Raw genomic sequence first — 26,096 nt, 5'->3', positions numbered from 1 at the left:
TCTTATTGCAGCCATCTTGGAAAAATACAATCCGCCGCAAGCTGATAGATGGTAAACATTTAACCATCTATGTTTAGATTTCTTTCTAGTAAAAATGTAGAGAACTATTTAGTTCTGCTTTGTGTTTATTCTTTCATACAAGTAAAATCTATAAAATACTATACATACTTTTCAAAAGTGTGCTTGAATAATAACACGCTTTTATGAAAAATATTTACTGTGACAAATATAGTAGCCAGAGTGTACAGACCTTGGCTACTAGAGAACTTGTAAAATTCTGTCTTATAATTGGAATGTTGTTGGTTTCTTTCCTAGGATGGTTTGTGAATCCCTGATAAACACTGATACTCTTGAATGGGAAAGAACACAACTTTGGGCCCTAACTTTTAAACTGGTTCGGAAAATAATTGGTGGAGTGGATTATAAGGTATTTTTTTTTTTTTTTTTTTTTTTTACTAGTTATAAAAAGTAACCGCTATCAGGCAAGATTAATTTTTCAGTTGTAGATATCTTAATTTCAGATGGGAGAAATTAAGTGGAAGCATTTACAAAACCTACTTTGTGTTGTGTATTTCCTAAAAGGATTTAAAATGTTTCCCTCAGCTCCCTGCACTCCCCAACATAACAATGCAGGTGGCTAATATGTTTTTATGATGAGTCAGGAAGTTGCCAAGCAGACTTTGGGTTTCTTCATGCCACAGATCTTATGAATTTGGGGCCTTTTTCAAATGAAAGCACAGAGGATCGGTGTGTGGAACTGAGAAGGGATGTAGACATCAACTGATGGAGGGAGCAAGCCCTACTTCACCTTTACCTTGACCTTCCTTGCACAGGTGTCCTAACTTAATTAGTATCTGTCGCGCTCTGCTCTTACCCAAAAACAACAGCATATACTTTCTAAATGTGTCTCATATTGCAGTATTTCAATAGCTGCAAAAGCTATCCTGCTTCATTCAAGCCATTTTTGTTATTTTTCTCTCCCCCCCCCCCCCCTTTTTTTAAATTTTTTACCATGCTAGTGAGGAGGAACACAACATTATATTTATTTTTTATTGTTAATTCTCACCCAAGGGTATTTTCCCATTGATTTTTTTTCTTTTCGTTTTTGTTTTTGTTTTTCTTTGTTTGTTTTTAGAGTGGAAGAAAGGGAGGGAGGGAGAAGGAAGGGGAGGAGAAGGAAGGGAGAGAGACATCAATTGGTTGCCTCCTGCACACGCCCCGAATGGGACGGGGATAAAACCTGCAAACCAGGTATGTGCTCTTAATGGGGGAATTGAACCCAAGATTCTTTGGTTCGCTGGCCAATGCTCTAACCATTTATCCACATTGGCCAAGGGTGTTATTTTTCTTTTTGAAAGAATTATCAGCACCTGACCCTGTGCTTTATTTCTGTATTTTCTGTAATCTAAAATGAGTTAGTTGATAATTATTTGTTTGAATTATGATTTAATACAAAATTTATTCTAAGAAGTTTTTTCTGGTTATTTTTCTCTTTATTTCAGTTTCCTTAGCAGGTTAATATGCAGTTTTTACTTTTTATTTATACTGCGCTTTATAATGGTTTCTGATTTCTCTCATTTTTATATTTTCTCTATCTTTTTTACAAGATTCGGCACATAGTTTATGTTCAGTAAATGCGTATTGAATGAAATTTCTCTGTATCAGATTCTGCTCTGAAATAATGCAATTTGTAATAGTATAAGCAAGGGGATGAATGATTAACAGAAAAACCTTGTAGGGTAAATTTGAAGGAGTATGTGATGGATGAGAATGGAGAATAAAATTAGAAATGCCAAAGGGAATGAGCAGAAAGGGTCATCTACCAGAAAGTTAATATTTTTGTTCATATTTTCAGATTATTTTCAAGTTCTATTCAAATATATTTCTGTCTGTAAACCCAAATCAAGCTTTTTTTGATCACACACTTCTGTCCTGAAGCTCAAACAAGTTTAGCAGAGTGTGGAAAGTTTAATTTTTATTTATTCGTAACTTTCATTATTGATTGATATGACAAGGCATTCTTTAGAATTCTATTTTGGAGCATGACTTATCTCTTGGGTTAATGTTAGGGACTTGAATATTAGCTCTTGAAGAATTGGGATGTGGTTTTGAAGGGAACTTTTTTATTAGTGTGTAATCTTGAAACCTTTAGATGTTTGGCACAGGGGGGACATTACTCAATTTTAACCTATGGATTTTTCTTGTATTAGGGTGTTCGAGATCTCTTAAAAGTGATTTTGGAGAAAATCTTGACAATTCCCAATACAGTGAGCTCAGCTGTTGTACAGCAGCTTCTAACAGCTAGAGAGGTAATTTAAACCTTGATCATAGCCTCAAAAAATAGTTACATGCAGTTCTGTGCTTTTAAAACTCATGGTAATTTGTGGAATGTTCCATTTGTTTACTTCTAAAAAAATCACCTTTTTTTTGAGAGTACATTTATTAAAGCTGGGGACAGTGAAACAAGGGAGGGCTTAGGATAGAAGGAGCAACAGGATAGAGCCTCGGTGGGGCTGCTTCGGCTCATTGGAAAGTCAGAGAAAAGGGGCCTTGGAGACAGGTTCAGGGGGTGGGGGATGTTAGCTGCTGCCCATTGCTCCCCTGGTTGGAAGTCTCCTGGGGAACTTTAAATCACTTAGTTTTAAGGATGCTATTTTACTTTTTATATTTTGATTAATTCGTGGTTTTATAAAAAACAATAATATAGATGTTGAAGTACTTCCAACCATTATAAGATGTCAGACTATGGACCACGTAAAAGTTCATTGTGCTTTTTGCAAGAGTTGTTACATTGGTCTCTTGCTCTCCTATTGGAGTCTAATAATATTTAAAGCATTTTCAATGTTATTTACTAACCATCAGCAGTCGTTCCATTGTTTATTAATCTTCATTTTTAGAGATTCTTCACATATAAGTGAATTCCTTTGTGCTGTAGTTTAAACCCAATAAATTACTGAAGTAATATGTCTACTTTTTAATATATTGTTATTGTTGCATTAAAGGGCTCATCTGTAGGACTAGTCAAGAATAATAATATTGCCCTTTTATTTTTCTCAGGTTATAGCATATATCTTGGAAAGAAATGCCTGTTTGTTACCAGCCTATTTTGCAGTCACAGAGATCAGAAAACTGTATCCTGAGGGAAAACTTCCACACTGGGTAAATTTGATATTTCCCCAAATTTTTAATAGCATTTTTTATAAAAAATAGTTATGTTAATCTTACTTTTTTGTGCTTATTTTTAAAATGCTTAATTTTATCCTTAGGTGCTATGTGTTTTTTATCAATATATATATATCTTAAAATATATTTTTATTGATTCAGTGAGGAAGGGAGAGGGAGAGAGACAGAAACATCAATGATGAGAAAGAATCATTGATTGGCTGCCTCCTGCATGCCCCCTACTGGGGTTAGAGCCAGAAACCCAGGCACGTGCTCTGACCAGAATTGAACCATGACCTCCAGGTTCATAGGTCGACATTCAGTGGGTTCATAGCCCATTGTGCCACACTGGCTGGGTATCATTATTTTCTGTTTCATTTCTCTGCTGTCCTGTTGTCACAATTTATATATCACGTGATAAAATATACATAACTTTATCAGATAGCTAAGGACATTGTGGTATCACTTGGCCTAATTCAGAGGCAGAGGAACTGGTAAATAATTGTTTAGAAGGAAGCAAAAGAACACCAACTTTTGAGTAATTCCAATGTGCCAGGCTTTATACTAAACCTTTACATGTTATCTCATTTTATGTAAATGATCATTATATTCAGAGCAGTCTTGATTTTATACTTGCTTGTTTTTTTGTTTTGTTTTTAGTTACTTGGAAACCTAGTATCAGACTTTGTAGATACCTTCAGGCCCACAGCAAGGATAAACTCCATTTGTGGTAGGATTGTAATTTAAAATATACTAAACAGAGTGTGGTTTTGAATGATCTGACTATGGAACAAAGTTGACAGTGTCTTTCACATGTCTTGGTGGCTTGTCATTTTGTAACTCTAGGACAGCGGTTCTCAATCTGTGGGTCCCGACCCCTTTTGGGGGGGTCAAACGACCCTTTCACAGGGGTCACCTAAATACATCCTGCATATCAGATATTTACATTACGATTCATAACAGTAGCAAAATTACAGTTATGAAGTAGCAACGAAAATAATTTTATGGTTGGTTGTCACCACAACATGAGGAACTGTATTAAAGAGTCACGGCATTAGGAAGGTTGAGAACCACTGCTCTAGAGCTTACTAGCCTTTGACTTGTTTTCAGGTACTCTGTGCTGAATGAAGGGAGGGAAGAGCAAATGTCTGGACTGGGTCTAAGCTTTGAACAGAACCATCCTAGATGTATATCCTGATGCTTAGAGGGAATTTTGAATAGAGCTAGTAAAGCATCGTGGAATCTCTACCCAACTGAATATCATTACAGACCTGTCCCTCCGTGTCCACAATACACAAAACTATCAGGCTCTTTTAGCCCATTTCAATTCACACCTTTGCTCTCTATTTCACCTATTTAATTTTCTATTTTTTCATGTTTTGTTAGATTCTCAAGAGTTTTCTTTTAAAAATAAGCATGTGATTTGGCAGTGTTTGCAGTGCGCATATATATTCCTGAATTGTTTCTAGACATCATGTTGACCGTGGTCTGTCTGGGAATATAGACCATTATTTAGTTAATAGCACTTCCTATGAGCCAGGGCTATTCTGTAGACTGAAATTCAAAAATAAACGAAATAAACACCATACAGATGATTCTCAGGCTTCTAGCTTTTGTAACTGAGTGGATATTTATATCATTTAATGAATTATTGAAATAATGCGGGTTTGAGAAGGATGATGATGAGTTCAATTTAATACTTGTTGAGCTTGTCGTACCCATGAGCCATCCAAGTGGCAGGATTCGTCAAGCAGTTAGATATATGTGCTGGTAGTCATATGCTACAGCTAAGGCATCTAGGAACATCATGCTTGAAGTCAATCATGTTGACACTATACTAGAAAGTTCTGCAAACTTTTTCTGTAAATGGTGATACAGTGAATACTTTGGGTTCTGTGGACTATTCAATCTGTTGCAGCTACTCAGTTCTGCCATGGCAGTGCAGAAGCAGCAGTGAACCATTTATTTAGTTTATTTTTGTATTTCAGTCTGCAGAATAGCACCAGGCTCATAGGAAATGCGATTGACTAAACTTCACAAAAATAGGTAGCAAGCTGGAATTGACCCATGGATTATAGTTTGCTGACCTCTGTCCTAGATACTTGGACAAATGCAACATGTTTGAGTTTGGAAGGCCTGTACAAATTGGTGTCAGACTTTGTGGATACCTTCAGGCCCACAGTATGCTCACAATCTTATGTATTGGTCTCCAGTCACCTGGACTAAAAGTAATCAAAGACAATTTCCAAATTTTCATCTAATTCAAACAGTTTTTTAAACCAGCACCTGGTTCAGCACAGATGTTCATTAAATACTTGTAGAGTGAATGAAGGACCAGTATTGTGTTAACACTTACTTAAAAACCTTTTTTGTAATACTTACAGGCCGCTGCAGCCTTCTGCCAGTTGTAAATAACTCAGGTGCCATGTGTAATTCATGGAAATTGGATCCTGCAACTCTTCGTTTTCCTTTGAAAGGCCTGCTGCCATATGATAAGGTATGTTGCTAAATATAATGGAACTTTTGGCCTAACAGCCTTTACCCTGTAATATATGTGTGATGCTAAATTGTCATCTCTTCATAGACTAGAGAAGTAAATACTTATTTTTAAATTTTTATTTATTGATTTTTGTTTTAAAGAGAGAGACAGACAGACACTGATTTGTTGTTCCACTTATTTATGCATTCATTGGTTGATTCTTGTCAACTATTGGTTGATTGAGGACCAAACCCACAACCTTGGTGTATCGGGACAATGCTCCAACCAACAGAGCTACCCAGCCAGGGCCGAAGAAGTAAATATTTAATGAAAGATAGTGTGTGGTTTAATGTGTGATTCCAGTATACTCTGGTTTGTGATATTTCAGGTGTTTAGGCTCTAGTGGTCCACCTCTGGCAAAGTACTTGGAATTAGAAAACTGACTTTAAATTGATTCTTTGTTTTCATTCCTTCTTCACAAAGGGAAGACCAAAAATGAATTTGCATTGTCTTTAAAATTTATAGAGTGAGCCTCATATTTGTTAGATTTTTAAAAAGGGGGGATGAGACACAAGTGGAATAGAAAACAAAGGGGAAAAAAATCCACAAATATTAGTGAAATGAAATGAGATAAAAACATAATTCTGTAATGAGATTTGATAGATCATTATATTATTTTGGGTGTTGGATTGATAACAGAGCAGGGTAGGGGAGGGCTGGATATTGTTCATGTACATGTTTTATGTCAAAAGTGATATGTAGAGTAACTAGCAAATTTGTTCAAAAGTGAGGAGGGTTAAATAGTGAATGTAAGGTGACAATCTGAGCTCTTGGCATATTAGTCAGAAAATTTTGGAATGTGAAAATGTGGTAAACTAAATGGAATTTACTTTCATTTTCATCATGATAGCAATAATAACAAAAACAGATGAATTTATTGTGTGCTTACCATGTGCCAGGCAGTGTTCTAAAAACTTTACTTTGTGAAATTCTTATTTTTAACTATCATCTTAATATCTCCATTCTACAGGTGATGAAACTGAGACACAAAATGGGTAGTAACTTGACTAAGGCCCATGTTTAGGAAGTGGTAGAACCAGAATTTGAACTCAGGCAATATGATGCCAGAACCTACACTCTTAAACCCTGTGCTATCAAGTCACTTGTCCTCTCCAAATTTGGAAATAGTGTTTGTTTTCACTTGTGTGAAGTGATTGGAAACTGCCTCCACTTCTCTTTGATTTGATTTCTGAGCAGGAAATCCTTTCCTTACAGTGAAGCGTAAGACTTTCATGTGGCCAGCTGAAGTCATTTTTTAAGTTTAGACTCTGTCTGACTTCGGGCAAGTCGCTCTGCCTTATCAAATAAGGGATGGAATAGATTAATTGCGACGAGCACTAAAATCCTATGATTTTTTTTTTTTTTTTTTTTTACTAGATACTGCCTACAGTGTGCAGGTAACAAGTGCCTTTAGAGGATTTTTTGATCCCAATTTCAAATTATTTGAATTTACTTTAATCTTGAAGCAATAATTATTTTTTATTTTCTTTAAAGGATCTGTTTGAACCACAGACTGCTTTGTTGAGATATGTATTGGAGCAGCCTTATTCCAGGGATATGGTCTGCAATATGCTAGGTTTAAATAAGCAGGTACTGTACTGTGATGGAAACCTAGTAAATTCTGTGTAAAATCCGCACTATTCTTTTCTCTTTTCTTTGCTATAGCTAACTGAGCAAAACAGTTAAAACTATTTGGTGATTTTTAAAAAATATATGATTTATTAAACAATGTATTGTTTCTATCATATATATATATATTGCTTTCAGAATGTTTAAATTACAAAGGAGATATTTTGAAAGTTGATTTATTTTGCATTGCTTTTTTTTCTATAAGGCCAGTTTCAAGTATACCTTTTGCCAGAGAAACCTACACATGGCTTAACCCTAATTTTTTATTTTTGTTGTTGTTTGGGTGTCCTTTTTTATAACCCATAGTATCTTCAGCATGGCCTCATTGCTGACTTTTTCGGGGGAGGGATATGTTTTTGGTGGTTTAACATGGGGGGTTTGTGCTGACTCTGGGTTCCTTGAGGCTGGCCTCATAGTCACTGTTTTGTCTTTTCTTTTTTTCTTCCTTTATTTTTGTTCTGTCCTGTCTTGTCCTGCCCATCCTCCAATGCTCTAGACCTTGAACATTGCTCAGGTATGTTCACAACCTTACTGTTGTATTGTGACTAACGATACGCTGGCCGCTTTGTAGCCACTGATTCCGTTTAGAGAATTCATGTATGGTCGGGGCTTGAAATTGGCAGGACCATGCTAAGACCAAGGCCACTAAAACAAATTCTTCTTGGGATATGAGAGTTGTTTTTGGTGGATTGTTTTTGGTTTTGGTTTTTGGTGGTTTTTTTCTTCTTTTTTTTCTTTTTAACAAAGAGACAACACCTGGCACACAATAAAGCCTGTCACTTTTTTGATGGGTTGTTTTTCTCCCCACTCCATTTTACTGTTTTTCATGCTTTAGGGCTAAAGAGAGCCTGGTGGAATTTTTAGAGATGGAAAGATTTGTGGTGGCCTTTATCTTTCCAGACTTTTAAAACATAAATAAATAACAACATCAATAAAAATACTTATGTTGCTTTGTCTTAAAAAAGAAAAATTAAAAACAAAACAGAGAAAAAGCACTTTAATAGAGATATGTTACTTTTAAAAATTGGAGTGGTAAACCTTATACAGAGAAGGATTTTTTTGGAAACATGGGGATTGACTAAGAAATGTCACACTCTTAGGTGACCCCACACCTGCCTGACAAACACCCTTCTTGTCAGTCTCTGCCAGATGTGTCCTCCTAGAGCGAGCTCCTCAGCTGACGCTCACCTAAGGCGGGAGAAGGACACTGTGGCCAAACTTTATAAATCAAACTTTTATGCAGTCCCAAGTCTGTTCCCGGACTTTTCACCTTGGAGACTTTAAGCAAAATAGTGGTTCCAATTATTTTTGTTAAACATTTTTGAGCCCAACATTAAAATAGACCAGCTTTTTTCTTTTAAAAAGACGTTCTTGTCTAGGCTATATAAAATAGCGTTACTGTTTGCAATACTATAGTGAAGGTTGTGCCAGTGCTTCCATTTATAAAGCCCTATTTTTAAGGACATATAGCTTGGCCATAAAACTTGCTCAGTGTTGAAACTTTGCATGCCAAACCTCACCCTGGTAGCAGTATCTCTATTATTTAAGTTTTTTCTTCTGAAAAATTTACCAAGTTTCCTTGTTTGAACAAGCCTTTGTACATGTGAAAAGTGAAACTGCTTCACAGTATGTGACAGTTACCTCATATAATCAGTTTGTCAATTTAACACTTTAAATACACAGTCATTAATTCTGATCAACTTTCACTTGAGTTAGAGGTAAGTATTTAGTTAACTTTGAAAGAATGCTTTATGCTGCTTCTTAAAACTAATTTTTGCAATGAACTTGAAATCCAACAACTCAATTTTTTTACAGTTGGTGGATAAATATACCAGTGGTCATTTGAGCTGCAAGTACCCTCCCCCAGATAGCCTTAGCTATCATTTGCTGCTTTCTTTTGGGGGGCAGTTCTTCTCAAACCAAAAATTGACAAAACAACTCAAAGAAGAGTATCTCTGATCCAATCATTTTAATAACAAGTTTCAACCTAAAAAAAGTTTATGACTAAGACATAAATCCGTAAAAAATAAAGTTTATAATGGAAATGCTGACAGAACATTATTATTATTGGTCCCACTGAAGTGTAAACATTGTCAAAACTTTACGATTCATCAGTAGTTGTTTTGTAGAAAACTGTAGTGAGTGAACTTGTAGATGGAAGATGTGTGCTGAATTGACTTATATGTTATTTTCACCATCTGGAAAGTAAAGAAAATGAGAACACACAGTATAAGAAGCATATGATTAAAAATAAGCAAGTTATCTTACCACATCTTTTATCATTACAAAACTATATCCTGCACTGTACTTTCTTGTCCTTTCTCTAGCAATGCAGTAATTAATGAAAGCTTGAAACCTTTAAAGAGCTGTCTATATTGCATTTTCCAGTAGGAATTGGGCTATATTTTATCTTAAAATTGGTCACATTTAGAAGGTCATAAATAGCCCAGTTCTGTGACCAGCAAAGTGGAATGTTCACAGTGGAAGAATACTGTTTTGCGTGTTTACACGAGTTTGTGTTCTTTCTACTGAATAAGCATTACAAACCATATGCTACTCAAGTTCTTGTGTGGTGGTGTATGAACTCTGGCTACCCTGAGACAGTGAAATACTAGACTAATCACTGTTTATCTTTGAAAGGCACCATTAAAGTGGTATTAACTGGCACAGCGCTTCAGTTCTTATTGGCAGAGAATAAATGACATACAAAAGGGTATTTTTTTCCCGGCTGGTCCATTGTTTTCTATCTCTAGCCAGCATTGCTCACTGGTTAGAGCATCGGTCTGCGCATGGAATGGTCGTGGGTTCAATTCCAATCAAGGGCAGGTATCTGGGTTGCAGGTTCAAACCCCGGCCCCGGTAGGGGCACGTGCAGGAGGCAATCAATTAATGTCTCTCTACATCCATGTTTCTCTCTCTCTCTCTCTCTCTCTCTCTCTCTCTCTGTCTGTCTCTCTCTCTCTCTTCCCCTCTCCTTTCCACTCTCTGAAAATCAATGGAAAAAATATTATGGGCTGAGGATTAAATAAAATTTGTTTTCTAGCACTGAAATAATTATTTAAAGTTAATTAAGTCCACCTAAGTACATGTTAAAATTTCACCACAAAAGCTGTACCAGAACTGTTATATAAACATGTTAGAGGTTACTTAGCTAGAATATGTTTAAGACTGAAAAAAGCCTTATCATTTGCCATTTGAAGTCATGATGGAAAAGAATCAGGGGCATGGGTAAGGGTTACTGTTAATGTTTCTCAATGCTTAAGCTTTTTAATAAGAGCGGAAAATTTAAAATGTTCCAATATAATTTGAGCTATTATGCAGAATGTGAATTGTTAAAATATTGAATTTATATTCATGTTGTTAAAAGAGGTTAAAATATGCATATAGAAATAATGTAAACTAATTCAACTTATATGCTTATATAGTGAAGACTTAAATTTATAAAAGTTTCAGAAAAGTTATGAGTAACCATACACATAGTGTCCATTGGCTTACAGAATTACTATAGCGTAGTGACTGATAATTAACCTTTATTTACAGATTATTTAACTGCTTTGCAAATTTTCATTTGTTCTACTTTGTAAAATAATCTATGTAATGGAGAGTCTTAATTTTAGAGTACTTACCTTAGTAATTGAAAACAAAAGCCAAACTTCTATTCTAAAGTAGTAGCACAGATTATGAGGGGGGCGGGGGGGCATTATTAAAATTGGCAAGTAAACAAACATGTTTAAGCTATCCCTAAACTTGGTTTGAGAAATATCCTTGGCTTTAATCAAAAATACCTGGGAAATATAGAGTTAATCCTGAGAGATGTTCTGCCACCCTCACCACTGGGGCAGTTAGGCACCATAGAGATTCCTGAGTGATTTAATTCTTTACAGAAAATTTGGATCTCATCTTGAGTCGTGGTATATATGGAAATATCATCAGCTTCAACTAAATTTCCTTCTTTGTCAAAATCTTAATATTTTTGGTTTTTCTCCTTAAATCATTAACTGTATGACCATCACTACACCCCTAAAATATATAGGTAAAAATCCAGTTTTTTTTAAAAAAAGAAATAGCTCATATTAAAAAGGTTAACTCCTGAATGACTCAGATGCTAAAACCAATTTTATTTAGTTTTCTCTTTTTTCCTAAAGCAGATTGATGAAAGACCATCATGGATGGAGGAATAGGTGACAAATTGGTTAGTTTCCAAACTAGAAGCAAATTCCCACCACTAATGGAAAAATTCCTACTGGAAATAATGGCTTTACTTCTTTTCACAAATTTTTCTGACTCTTGTACACTTTGAATGACCTCACTCTAAATTTGTGTTGTCTGACACATTTCTTAGGTTGTTGGTGGTTGGCAGAACTAGTGAATTTCAAGCCCTGTACACAGTAGTTTTGCATGCTGATTTAAGAAATAGTTTGTAGTGTTGTCCGTTGCACTTTGCTCTGCTTCATAATGATAATTACATTTGGAGGAAAAGTACTGTAGTCTCAACTGGTGGTGTTACTATTGCTCTTTGTAAAACTGTAATGTGGTTGAACTGTGAACATGGCATTGTGTTTTTGGAAAAAAATATGAAACAACCATTGATGCTTAATGTTTTGGATAGACGTATGTTTTACTTGCATGCTTTAAGAAAGTGCAGCTATCTTGAAGCTTTACAAGTTTGGAGCTGGCAAAGAGCATGCAAAAGAGGGGATGCTATTCATTATGTTTTGTTTTTTTCCAAATTCGTCCCCATTTTGCATTTTTCCCCCTAAATTTAAAGAAATCATATCCCTTTTTCATGGCAAAAGACGAACAATTACATCTAAAGTTTAGAAGGAAAGCATGTATATTAGTAATTGTATTCACTAGAAAGGCATCTAATTGCCTGGCTATTAAGCCATATTATATATTTTACAAAGGAAATATGAAAATGCATAAAGTATGGCTAACATATATCTTTTGGTAAAAGTATATATTTTTAAATCACTTTAAAATGCGTAAATCATTTTGCCTCTAGAAAGGGAAGTTGCATTTTCATTTTTAGTGTTTAAACTCAGTTCTTTTTCTTGTTTTAGAATTTAAAATAGTCTAATTTACAATTAAAGCTGCATTATGTTTGATTTCTAAAAGAGCAGAGATGAACTTTGAGACCAATTTTTTGCAGAGGAAGTTTCCATTTCAGTATCAGAATCAGTGACACACATTGAAAAACAAATATTGAGTAGTCTGGCAGCTATTTATATATACCTCTGTGTATAAAGTTAGAGTAAACTTGTGGTGGTTACTTTAAAGTAAATTCACACATGTCTTGGCTTTCTTATCACAATATCTGATTCCTGGAAATCCAGGGTTTTCATATTTTGAGTTAGATTGCAAAATTAATACTGCTATCCCCATTTCATATGCCTTTTAAATTAACTTTTTTCAAAGGATAAATAACAAAATTTTATACTCTGCTGTGCTGTTTGTCAAATTGAAATAATGTCTATAGTGAAAGTCAAAAGTTAATGGGAAGTCTGTCTTGTATGAGACCTGAAAAAAAATTTTTTATGAAACTCATCCTCTATGATTATGTAACATCATGCAGCTTTAATAGACTAAATCTAACCTTAACTGTCTTAAGTTCAACTTCATTTCATGCTTCTCAGCCTCTTGTTACAAATAATGGCCATTAACTGGAAACTTGGGAAACTAACCAGGAGGCTTTTGGAATACTGTATGTAATCTCTGCCCTACAGCAAAAGCAGCGCTGCCCTGTGCTGGAGGACCAGTTGGTGGATCTGGTGGTCTACGCCATGGAGCGATCTGAGACGGAGGAGAAGTTTGATGATGGGGGAACAAGCCAACTCCTGTGGCAGCATCTCTCGAGTCAGCTCATTTTCTTTGTGCTTTTCCAGTTTGCAAGTTTTCCACATATGGTCCTTTCTCTTCATCAGAAGGTTAGTACTAAATCTTTTGTTAGAGAGCTTCGCCTGTTGATGAGTATGTTTTAGACTGGCATGGACATTGTCTCGTGATTTCAGCCCTGGAAGAAGTTCTGAGTCCTACCTTATGTTCTGCTCAGTGCTTATGCGATTTCTTAACTTCATTTTCTTGTCATTATAGACACTGGATTTTGTAATTCCTTCTATATATTTGCAGTGCAAAGATCAGGGAGTACAAGAGGAAAAGACAGTATAGGATCCTCAATGAGCTCCTTACTAGTGGAAAGATTGAGATATAAACAATTTGATTATAATTTAATAGTTTTCATAGTGAAATAATGTTTCCCTGAAGGGAATGAAGAGTCCCAATTAAAGACATAGGAGTGGCTTTATCAAAGAGATCTTGAAGCTAGTTAGCACTAAAGGACAAACAGAAATTTGCCAAGAAGAAAAACTGGGAAAGTATTTCCATAGTAACAAGTTCATCATTTGGAAAGGTATAGAAGGTTTTTTTGATAATCAGTCCTTGAGGATTTTAAATTACATTTGATTTTAGCCAAAAAGCCGAGAAGCTTGAGAATTTTAAATTAAAATTTTTTTTGTATGATAAAGATTTCCTCATGTTTTGATGAGATATTTTTGGTAATTATCCCATATTAAACTTGATTCTCATGCACATGTGATCAACTTATTTATGTCCTAAAACATTTAATTTTTGATATGTATAGTTTTAGTGGGGGTAAGGGAGGAAAGATATATGTTATATTAAAATAATTTAAAAGGCTTTCCTCGGTGTGTTTTGAGTTGAGACTAAGTAGTTAGCAAATGCCAAAGTTAGATGCTAACATTCTGAAAGCAGGGTTTCTCCTTTTTGTTTTTTTCTTTAAATGTTGCATCCAACTCTTTAACTAGCTGTGTAGTATTTAACCATCTTTTACAGTTAGCAGGGCGAGGACTGATCAAAGGCAGAGATCATCTGATGTGGGTTCTCCTGCAGTTCATTTCTGGAAGTATTCAGAAAAACGCACTAGCTGATTTTCTCCCTGTCATGAAACTCTTTGACCTTCTGTACCCAGAAAAAGAAGTAAGTTTTACTAAATGGTAAATGTAGTGAGTGAATTATGTCTAAATTATGCTTAAGGATTTTAGTGTGATTTTGTGAAAAGTGCACTGGATTTGAAAACTGGAAATCTGAGTTCTTACCCCAGTTCTGTAACTAACCACAGTCATGGGATGGACATTAGGTCTCTCTCATCATCAGTCTACTCATGTCTAATGAAGAAATTGAACTAAATTATTTTTGAAGTTTATCTTAAATCACAATGGAACATTTAGTATAGCAAATTTTTTTCCTACATTTTAAGTAGGTTTACAATTTTAAAAAGCATTATACTGTTTTTATCTATACCAGCCGTGGGCAAACTACGGCCCGCGGGCCAGATTCGGCCCGTTTGAAATGAATAAAACTAAAAAAATAAAAAGACCGTACCCTTTTATGTAATGATGTTTACTTTGAATTTATATTAGTTCACACAAACACTCCATCCATGCTTTTGTTCTGGCCCTCCGGTCCAGTTTAAGAACCCATTGTGGCCCTCGAGTCAAAAAGTTTGCCCACCCCTGATCTATACACATCATTGAATGGCCCCATGATATTAGTGTCTGTGAATACCTTCTGTTTGTTTGCTAATTGAGTGTGTCCCCCTCCGTGTATTATTACATAAAGTATTTGAGTAAAATATGGCATGTACTTATGATTGCCATTTTTTAAACATTTTATTATAGGCATTTTCATCATTTCTTTTTCTTTTTTAATTATATAAGCTTCAAGTGTACAACATTTATAATTCAGCATCTGTATACACTACAAAGCAATCACCCCCAAAAGTCTAGTTTCCATCCATCACCATACAGTTGACTCCCTTCATACCTCTCACCCACCTTTCTGTAATAACCACCATTCTGTTCTCTGTATATATGAGTTTTTGTTTTATGTTGTTGGGGTTATTTTTTGTTTTGTTTTTTAAGATTCCACATGAGTGAATCAAATGCTATTTGTCTTTCTCCTTATGACTCATTTAGTATTATACTCTCAAGTTTCATTCATGTTGTCACAAATGGCAAGATTTCATTCTTTTTTATGGCTGAACTAGAGGCCCAGTGCATGAGATTCATGCACTTGTGAGGGGGCGGGGGGTGTCCCTCAGCCCGGCCTGTGCCCTCTCGCAGTCTGGGAGCCCTTGGAGGATGTCCTTAGCACTGCTGTGGAGGCAGGAGAGGCTCCTGCCACCGCCGCTGCGCCCAGTTCAGGGCTTCTAGCCGTGGGAGCACACCGACCACCAGGGGGCAGTTCCTGCATTGAGCATCTGCCCCCTGGTGGTCAGTGTGTGTCATAGTGACTGGTCGTTCGGTCAATATGCATATTATTCTTTTATTATATAGGATAATATTCTAGTGTGTGTGTGTGTGTGTGTGTGTGTGTGTGTGTGTATGTGTATGTCTTTATTCATTCATACATTTATGGACACTTAGGTTTTTCCCCTATCTTGGCTATTGTAAATAACACTACAATGAACATAGGGGTTCATAAGCCTTATCAATTAGTGTTTTCAGATAAATAGCCAGAAGTGGGAATGGCTGGATAATATAGTAGTTCTATTTCTGAATAAATTAGTGGCTGCACCAATTTACAGTCTCACCAACAGTGTACAAGGGTTTCCTTTTTTCCACATTCTCTCCAACACTTGTTGTTACTTCTTTTTGTTGTTGTTGTTGATAGTAGCCATTCTAACATGTATGAGGTGATATTTCATTGTGGTTTTGATCTGCATTTCCTTAGATATTCATGGGAATTTTCCCCCCAAAATTTTCATTTATTTACTAGTGATGTTGCACAAAGATTCGCACAATAGGCCTTCTTTCCCCTGGCTGCCGGCACCGGTTTTCCTCCGGCACCCGGGACCCAGGCCTTTGGTCCGGCCACAGCAGCGAGGCTTGGCTTCTCTGCTTTGGCTGCTCCCACCCCTCCTTTTTTTTTTTCCCCCCCCAGCTCCTTGAGTGGAGCCCAGGGCAGGCTGGAAGCCTGGGTTTCCCCCGGTGACCCAGGCCCCCAGCCATTCCTTGAGCAGAGTACAGGGCCGGTGGGAAGCTTGGCTTCCTTTGTCGCCAGGAGCAACCCAAGCCTCCTGCTTGCTCCAGCTCCATGGCCGCCACCATCTTCAGTCGTCTTCAGTCTTCGCTCTGCACCTGCATGTGCAAATTAACCGCCATCTTTGTTGGGTTAATTTGCATAGTTGCTCTGATTGGCTGGCTGGTGGATGTAGCGGAGTGGCTGAGTGACAGAGTGATGGTTAATTTGCATGTTTCTCTTTTATTAGTGTAGATTTTTGAGACAGGGAGATAGAAAGAGACATCGATTTGTTGGTCCACTTATTTATGCATTCTTTGGTTGATTCTTGTATGTGTCCTAACCGGGGATCGACCCCACAACTTTGGCGTATCGGGATGACACTCTAACCAATTGAGCTTCCCTGCCAGGGTATTTTATGGAAAATTTTAAATGCACAAAAAAGTAGATTTAATAGAAAGTAAACTCCTAAGAAATATGTTTCTTTTTTCCTTTTTACCTTGTTAATGCTGGACATTTTAAAAACAAATTTTTAAGTTTTATGTTCTCAAAAAGTATATATGTAACTTAGAAATTTTGTGTTTTCAGTATATTTATCACATTCAGTAAGATTTCATAGTGTTTAATTTTTAAAGAATAGACATTTTTAAATGATTGTGAATGTTCTGTAGCAGTAAAAGATTGGCTAAGCACCTGTGAATTTTTTATTTTCTTGGTAAGTCAGAACAATCTTGTAATAATAGTTTCAATGTCTCATTGCTGTTTTATCTTCTGATTTATATTACTGAATAATCAAAGAACAATTGGAAGTAAATTAATATAGCATATGTGTATTTTTTTAATTTTTTTTTAAATATATTTTTATTGATTTCAGAGAGGAAGGGAGAGGGAGAGATAGAAACATCAATGATGAATTGTTGATTGGCTGCCTCCTGCATGCCCCCTACTGGGGATTGAGCCTGCAACTTGGGTATGTTCCCCTGTCCGGAATCAAACCCAGGACCCTTCAGTCCACTGAGCCAAACCAACTAGGGCTATAGCATATTTTTAAAAGAGCTATATCAGAAGTAGATTAGTAAAATAGTTTTAATTAGTTAATTTTTCTCTTTCTGAAAATATTTTTTAGTGTATCCCAGTTCCTGATATTAACAAACCTCAGTCAACTCATGCCTTTGCAATGACTTGCATTTGGATTCATCTTAATAGAAAAGCCCAAAATGACAATTCCAAACTACAGATTCCAATACCTCATTCCCTAAACCTTCACCATGAGTAAGTATTTGTAGCTGAACAGTTAATTGTTTTTATTTTGTAAGTGGTGGATTATAGACTAATATTATTCATGATATTTGTGTAAAGAATGGAAATCCCTCCACATTCATTGGCAGTTAGGGCGAACATTTAATGTGTATGTCATACCAAGAGAAAGTGACCAATATCTGCATCAGAGAACAACTAGAAAATTAATCCTATTTACATTATATATATATGTACATTAAAACATATAAATACTTTAGTTTTATATGTCTTATGTGTACATATATGTTTATATGTTTTACTTTAATTAAAGTTCTTAATTTCCAAAAATAATGTGAACATGTTTCAAAATTTCTTAATACTTAGGATTTCATCATGATCTGACTGAGATGTCTTTCACTCCCTGGGCTGCCAGGGCTGATTGAGCTCATCTGTCTGGTGTGCTCCCTTACATCATTCCCTAAGCTGTGATTACTCAGAGGTGTCCTTTTTAGATAAGATTGGGCTTCAGTCAGAGGTATTGGGAATAGCTGAACTTCCCACCCAGAACTTCTAAAAAAGACTTCATAAGAGACTATAGGATAGTCAGACTTCACATTTCATTTCGCTTTCATTTTATGAGACACCCCTTAACCATCTTCACATAGTGACATCTATAATGAAGGCATTTCATTGTGCTTAAGCAGATAGATAATAAGTAGAACCCTAGTTCATGAATTTGTGAGTTATTTCTTCCTTTCTGAATCTTAGTGCTATATGTGTAATACATACTTACAAATACTCATTAATTGTTAACTTATAATTACTTAAATTCTTTCTGAAGTGCTACTTATACTTTTATATGTTTCTACTTTACGTTTTGGACAGAAACTATAAAGCCTGTAGGAATAAGTATAGTATTAGTAAATAATTGCATGAAATTAAACTTTTCTAAAAGTGCAAGTTAACTTCCTGGAAATTATTTGCATTTTTCCCCTCTTTAATGGGACTTGAAATTTTAGGTTCCTACAGCAGAGTCTTAGAAATAAAAGTTTACAGATGAATGACTATAAGATTGCCCTGCTGTGTAATGCCTACTCTACAAATTCAGAATGTTTTACATTACCCATGGGAGCACTAGTAGAAACTATTTATGGAAATGGAATTATGAGGATCCCTCTTCCTGGAACGAGCTGTTTGGCTTCAGCATCTATTACTCCCTTACCGATGAACCTCCTGGATTCACTGACAGTTCATGCCAAAATGAGGTATGGGCTGTTTACTTGGTCCTGTGTCATGTAATTGATATCAGTGTAATGTAGACTTGATTTAATGATTATGTGTGTGTTTTATGGTCAAGTACATTTTTAAAAAATAATTAGGGTTTTTTATTATAAAATTATAATTTTTTATTATAGGATTTCTAGAATATACAAATAAACCCAAAGAAAATAATTACCATAATCCCTCCATGAAAAATAAGCATTATAAAGTTTTTGTGTATATTCTGAGTCATTTTTTCTATGTATAAATATACGAATTTATGGATTTTTAACAAAATGGGCTCTTACTACAATACAATTTTATAACCATTTTTTTCCTCCATATAATCTATCAAACACCTTTTTAAGTTTAATGCTCTTCAAAAATATCTGTTTTAATGGCTACAACAAAGTCTTTTGTGTGACTATAAATGATTTAAAATAAAATTTTTTTGTTATTTATTGATTGATTTGACAAAGAGAGATCAGTTTATTGCTGCATTCATTGGTTGATTCCTGTATTTGCCCTGACTGGGATCTAACCCACAATCTTGGAATATCAGGACAATGCTCTAACCAACTGAGCTACCCAGCCATGGTTGGCTCTAAATGATTATTTAGCCAGTTCCACATCATTGGACATTGAGGTTATTTTTTAACAATATATTTTTTAATTGATTTCAGAGAGAAAGGGAGAGGGAGACACAGAAACATCAATGATGAGAGAAAATAATTGATCGGCTGCCTCCTGCACTCCCCTCAACCCAGGCATGTGCCCTAACAGGGAATCAAACCATGACCTGGTTCATAGCTCGATGCTCAGCTCTTAAGTATTGGCTCAAACTTCAAATACAATGTAGGTAAATGAGAATTCATCTGTGGGCCTCTAAGTGGGACTTCAGTTCTAGAAAAGACATGCTCTTTTTCAGATAGCAAACACTGTGATAGAATTACATTCAGCGGTCGCCAACCTTTCGGAATTCCGGTTGGCGACCACTGGTTTAGAGCATGCATGACAGAGTTGAGGGAAGCACTGTTAGAACCTAACGTTTGGATCTTAGCTGTGATTTATTAAGTAATTCTGTAACAACAGTTAAATTTCTCAGATGGTTTTAATTACATATTTAAAAAAGAAAACATACTGTAACCATTCAAGCGTGTTCTTGTGAGTTTACCCAAAGCCTGCTTTTCCATGAGGAGAGGGATCCCGATGCAATTGGAAGCACCATGGAAACCAGAATAGGTTTTAGGTTGGACAGTGCATCACTACCAGTGTCCTGGCAACTTAAATGATTAAAGTGGGACTGATTCAATTCATATATTTAAGTTCAGATTTATACCAGGTTCCCTACAGGTAACTCCTGTATTTATGTCAAAAATAGGGATTTTTATTTGCTTTCCTTTTGTTTCTCCTCAGCCTTATCCACAGCATTGCTACCAGAGTGATAAAACTTGCTCATGCAAAGTCCAGTGTGGCCTTGGCTCCAGCCCTAGTGGAAACTTACAGTCGGTTATTGGTCTATATGGAAATAGAGTCTTTGGGCATCAAAGGATTTATCAGTAAGCCAGGACCTTCTGATGTTTATAACCATTGATCTGTTCATTAATTCAACAAGTACTCTTCTAGGTGCTGCGGATACAGCAGTGTCACTGCCATCATAGAGACTACTGCTAATGAGAGAGACATACAAAAAAACTAATAAATGAAATTGAAGTATATCAAATGATGTCTTTTTTTAAAAAATATTTTTTTATTGATTTCAGAGAGGAAGGGAGAGGGGAGAGAGAGATAGAAACATCAGTGGTGAGAGAGAATCATTGATAGCCTGCCTCCTGCAGCCCCCTACTGGGGTTCGAGCCTGCAATCCGGGTATATGCCCTGAGAGGGAATTGAACCGTGACCTCCTGGCATATAGGTCAATGGTCAGTGCTCATAGGCCAGGCTCAGGTGATAAGTCTTATAGAGAAAAATAAAATAAACAAGAGGGATAGGGTCAGGGTGGTGAGTTGCATTTTTATGTAAAGTTATGGTAAGAAAAGGGTATTGGACTAGTGAGCAGGACGTGGTCATTGTTTTCATGCAAGAATCATGTTCCTGTTTGCTTCTTTCTGGTTTGCTCCTGGGACAGCAATGAATACTGAATCTGACTGGCAATATGGAAGGCATTTTCCTGCATTGCAGAGGAAAGCTTATATCTGTTAGCTATTATGTTGTTCTGAATAAGAAATACTGTCTTAGTGGAAGTGTTTTTCTGACTCATGTTAATTCTAACTTTCACCAATACAATATAATTTTAATTTTAACCATAGTTATACTTTTTACCAGATAATTGAGATCTGAATAAAACTTTCTTATGAGGGACGAGGGAATAAGAGCATGTGTGATGCAATTTATGTGTTAAAAAGTGAGTCCTCTTGCTTCAAAACATTGGGAACCTTAATTTCATAAAAATAATTTTGAAATTAACTGAGAAGTGAGAACGGTTAGAATGATTTTCTTTTCAGACATATCTTGTGTTTTATTTTTCCAGATGAACTTGATTATCAGTTGTCAAATTGCAGGGGGAAAAAAGCAAACTTGGTATTATAACTATGATCTGGATTTTTTCCTCACAATTAAAGTAGAAGTTATAGAGAACATTTGGAAAATATGTGCACTTATATATGCCTCTGTGCATGTGTATTCACAATCAAATCTTTACATAGATTTTACTCAGTGTGACTTTCATGTCTTTTAATGCACAGCTTTTACTAATTGGTGTCTTAAATGATCTTGTTCCTTAAGGTCAGCTTTTGCCAACCGTTTTCAAGTCTCATGCCTGGGGCATCTTACACACACTTCTTGAGATGTTCAGCTACCGGATGCACCACATTCAGCCTCATTACAGAGTTCAGCTCTTGAGTCATCTTCATACTTTGGCTGCAGTTGCACAAACAAATCAGAACCAGCTTCATCTCTGGTGAGCTCACTGGAGATTGTTTTTCTTTAAGATTTATAGGAAACTTTGTTGGAGATGGGAACTTAAATCTTTGCCTTACAATATTTTTTTGTAATGACATTGGTTAACAAAATTATACAGGTTTCAGATGTGCAATTCTATAATACATTATCTGTATATTGTTTTGTGTGTTTACCGCCCCAAGTCAAGTCTCCTTCCATCACCATTTATCCCCCTTTTACCCTCTTTTACTTATCCCCCCTTTCCCTCTGGTAATCACCATACTGTCATCTGTGTCTATGAGGTTTTTTTGTTTGTTTCTTTTCTGTTTGTATCTGCTTAATCCCTTCATTGTTTTTACCCAGCCCTGCAACCACCTTCCCCTATGACAGCTGTCAGTCTGTTCTCTACCTATGAGTCTATTTCTGTTTTGTTTTTTAATTTATTTTGTTCATTAGATTCCACATATGAGTGAAATCATATGGCACTTGTCTTTCTTTGACTGGCTTATTTCACTTAGCATAATGCTCTCCTGGTCCATCCATGCTGTCACAAATGGTTAGATTTCCTTCTTTTTTACAGCTGAGTAGTATTCCATTGTGTAAATGTTCCACAGCTTTTTTTAGCCACTCATCTACCATTGGGCACTTGGGCTGCTTCCAAATCTTGGCTATTGTAAATAATGCTGCAATGAACATAGGTGTGCATATATTTTTTTTCAAATTAGTGTTTTGGGTTTCTTCAGATATATTCCCATAAGTGGAGTCACTGGATCATAAAGCAATTCCATTTTTAATTTTTTGAGGTGACTCAGTACTCCTTTCTACAGTGGCTGCACCAATTTGCTTTCCCACCAACAGTGCACAAGGGTTCCCTTTTCTCCATGTCCTTGTCAATACTTGTTTGTTGATTTATTGATAAGAATCATTCTGACAGATGTGAAGTGATATGTTATTGTTGTTTTACTTTGCATTTCTCTGATGATTAGTGATGTTGAGCATCTTTTCATATGTCTATTGGCCATCTGTATGTCCTCTTTGTTTTGTTTTCGTTAATCCTCACCCAAGGATATTTTTCCATTGATTTTTAGAGAGAATGGAAAGGAGTGGGAGAGAAGAGAGAGAGAAACATTAATGTGAGAGAGATACATTCATTGGCCTCCCACACATGACCTGACCAGGACCAGGGTTGAGCCTGCAACCAAGATATGCACCCTTAACTGGAATCAAACCCGGAACCCTTTAGTCCCCAGGCCCATGCTCTTATCCACTGAGCTAGACCAGCTAGGACATACATGTTCTCTTTGGAGAAGTGTCTATTCAGGTTCTTAGCCCATTTTTTAATTGGATTGTTTGTGTGTTTTTGTGTTGAGTTTTATAAGCTCTTTATAAATTTATGTATTAACCCCGTATCAGACGTATCACTGGCAAATATGTTCTCCCAGAGTCCAGCTTTTTAAACAGAAATTTATTAAGATAGTTGAGTCCTTGCCTTGGGATCTTTGGATTGAGCATAAGTACTTCAAAGGCCTTTGGCATTATGTTCTAACTTAGCCCTTTATGATACTAGATTTAAACATACTTTGAATTATGGTTAAAGTGTCAATCATGTCATTTTGATTTTGCTCTAAATGAAAATATATTGCAGGTAAAAATAATGTAATTTTTGAAATGCTGTTTATCTAAGTGAAATCTTTTAGTCCTATAGGCTATAGGTTACCATTTTCAAATGTGTAAGCATGTCAGATGGTTATCACTATAAAATTTGCCACTTCAGGTTTTAAAAAAAATTAAGCAAAGCTCATCTCACACAAAAGAAATTTATTTATTTATTTAAATTAAAGAAGGGCCCTAGCCAGTTTAACTCAGTGGATAGAGCGTTGGCCTGTGGACCACAGGGTCCCGGGTTCGATTCCAGTGAAGGGCACGTACCTTGGTTGCAGGCTCCTTCCCGGACCGGGCCCTGGTTGGCGCTCGCTCGTGCAGGAGGCAACCAATTGATGTGTTTCTCTCACATCAGTGTTTCTCTCTGTCTTTCCCTCACTCTTCCACTCTCCTTAAAAAAAAAAATCAATGGAAAAAGACCCTCAGGTGAGGATTAAAAAAAAAAGAAGGAAAAAATATTAAAGAAGGGAAATTCATAGTTTGCATGTTTTTCCGTTTTAATTAACCTAGAATTAATTTAATTCCATAATTCTGAAAGTTACATGCAAGCTAACTTTTTCATGTTTTTTTTGTTGTTTGTCTCCCATCTTTCAGTGTTGAGAGCACTGCTCTTAGGCTTATAACAGCCTTAGGTAGCTCCGAGTTACAGCCACAGTTCACACGCTTCCTTAATGATCCCAAAACAGTGCTGTCTGCGGAATCTGAAGAACTGAACCGAGCCTTGATATTGACCTTAGCTAGAGCAACTCACGTGACAGGTACAGTGAATCCACCACCACTAACAAAACAGTGAAATTGGAGTGTGCCATGTCTCTACTGATTATTAAGGGGATGACATGCTAAAAAGATACTTTTTATTTGTTCAAGAAAAAACATTTGTTTTGATAGCTTCACCATTTCAGTCATTGATATAGATTCTTCTGTGTACTGTCACTTTAACCAGGATGAGCATCAGTTTTCAGCCACTTTTCAATAGTGGTTCTTTTTTTCTTTTTTTCTTTTTTTTTAATATATTTTATTGATTTTTTACAGAGAGGAAAGGAGAGAGATAGAGTTAGAAACATCGATGAGAGAGAAACATCAATCCGCCGCCTCCTGCACATCTCCCACTGGGGATGTGCCCGCAGCCCAGGTACATGCCCTTGACCAGAATCGAATCCGGGACCCTTCAGTCCGCAGGCTGACGCTCTATCCACTGAGCCAAACCGGTTTTGGCTCAGTAGTGGTTCTTGAGCTTTTCTCAGCACCACTTTACCCTCTTTTTTAAAAAATATATTTTTGTTGATTTCAGAGAGGGAGAGACAGATAGAAACATCAATGATGAGAGAGAATCATTGATCGCTGCCTCCTGCACGCCCTCTATTGGGGATTGAGCCTGCAACCTGGGCATGTGCCCTGACCAGGAATTGAAACATGACCTCCTGGTTCATTGGTTGATGCTCACCAGTGAGCAACCCCAGCCAGGCACAATATCTGCTTTCTTAATTCTGTTCTCTTGGCTCAAAGAGTGCTAATACCTCATTGTCAGAGTGAATTAAGTGAGCAATTATGGTAGACTTGTATAACAATCGTATCATTGATGCTCTGTAACTTAAAAAGATTCCCATTGTCTTTGGTCTTCTTTTCATTTGGGTTCATATCATTCAAATTTCGGTCCTAAGCTGAATATTACTAGTTTAGCAGTAAATGCATTGCAGTGAATTCTCTCAGTGTACATAGTTGTTTGTGACTTTCTCTATGATCTCATTATGAATTGTGGATATGATCATTTAAATCAGATTATATCTGTTTGTTTTTGTTTAGATTTTTTTACAGGCTCTGACTCAATTCAGGGAACTTGGTGTAAAGACATCCTTCAGACCATTATGAGTTTTACTCCTCATAATTGGGCTTCACATACTCTTAGCTGTTTTCCAGGCCCACTACAGGTAATTTGGTCTTGAATTATATATGAAATCATTCTTCCCCTTTATAATGTTATTCTAGAGAGTTACTTTTGGTGACAGCCAAAGAAAAGTTAGATTTTCTTCTTATTATTTTTTTAAATCTTTGCTATTCCAAAATCTTGGGTTGTTGTTCCTTGTCCTATTCTAGGACTGTATGTTTCTTAAATTTTAATTATTATGATTTTATCTTATTAGTTAATACTTGTGAGAATTAATACATTAACTGAAAAATTTTTTCTCTCATAGTATTAAATTGCAGAGAAATATAATTTAATGGAGCTTCACAGAATACACATATGCTACACTTGAGTGCATTTTAAAAAAAATCACACAGAGAGAAAAACTATAAACTTGGCTTTTATAATACAGAGAAAGAAAACCTCATCTGCTTTTCAGAGAAAAATTTAGGCACAATGAACATATAACTTCTAATAGGGGTAGACCAGTAGCTCTCAAACTTTTCAGAATCTCCTGGAGGATTGTTTAGATGCAGATTGCTGTTGATACTGCCATACTCAGAGAACCACTGAGCTAATGTAATGGATTTTCCTTATAGCGATAGGGAAATATATAACCAAAGGGCACATAAATTTCTGTTTCTTTTTTTCCAAGGTGAATAGAAGTATCAACAGACCATTAAGAGACTTTGAATTCAGGCTTGCTTTAGGAAATCTAAGAAA

General features: G+C 36.0%; 1 protein-coding gene across 3 annotated transcripts in view; it reads left to right on the top strand.

Annotated features, from left to right (window-relative positions):
* Positions 1-26,096, top strand: part of MED23 (mediator complex subunit 23) — a 43,852-nt gene that overhangs the window by 4,966 nt on the left and 12,790 nt on the right. Inside the window, exons 5-19 of one of the 3 annotated variants that reach the window (XM_070417702.1) lie at positions 316-427; positions 2,211-2,309; positions 3,058-3,159; positions 3,823-3,892; positions 5,547-5,659; positions 7,196-7,291; positions 7,827-7,844; positions 13,057-13,257; positions 14,183-14,326; positions 17,496-17,641; positions 18,628-18,873; positions 20,285-20,427; positions 21,653-21,827; positions 24,065-24,228; positions 25,274-25,398. In XM_070417702.1, the coding sequence (XP_070273803.1) occupies positions 316-427; positions 2,211-2,309; positions 3,058-3,159; positions 3,823-3,892; positions 5,547-5,659; positions 7,196-7,291; positions 7,827-7,844; positions 13,057-13,257; positions 14,183-14,326; positions 17,496-17,641; positions 18,628-18,873; positions 20,285-20,427; positions 21,653-21,827; positions 24,065-24,228; positions 25,274-25,398 (1,954 nt within the window). The remainder of the gene's footprint in view (positions 1-315; positions 428-2,210; positions 2,310-3,057; positions 3,160-3,822; positions 3,893-5,546; positions 5,660-7,195; positions 7,292-7,826; positions 7,845-13,056; positions 13,258-14,182; positions 14,327-17,495; positions 17,642-18,627; positions 18,874-20,284; positions 20,428-21,652; positions 21,828-24,064; positions 24,229-25,273; positions 25,399-26,096) is intronic. The other 2 variants (XM_070417703.1, XM_070417704.1) reach the window with 2 other exon arrangements.

Source organism: Myotis yumanensis, unplaced genomic scaffold (assembly GCF_028538775.1).
Source record: "Myotis yumanensis isolate MYYU_CA2020_CCGP unplaced genomic scaffold, mMyoYum1.0.hap1 SCAF_6, whole genome shotgun sequence".
Taxonomy (NCBI): domain Eukaryota; kingdom Metazoa; phylum Chordata; class Mammalia; order Chiroptera; family Vespertilionidae; genus Myotis; species Myotis yumanensis.
This window is presented reverse-complemented; position numbering and strand designations above follow the sequence as displayed.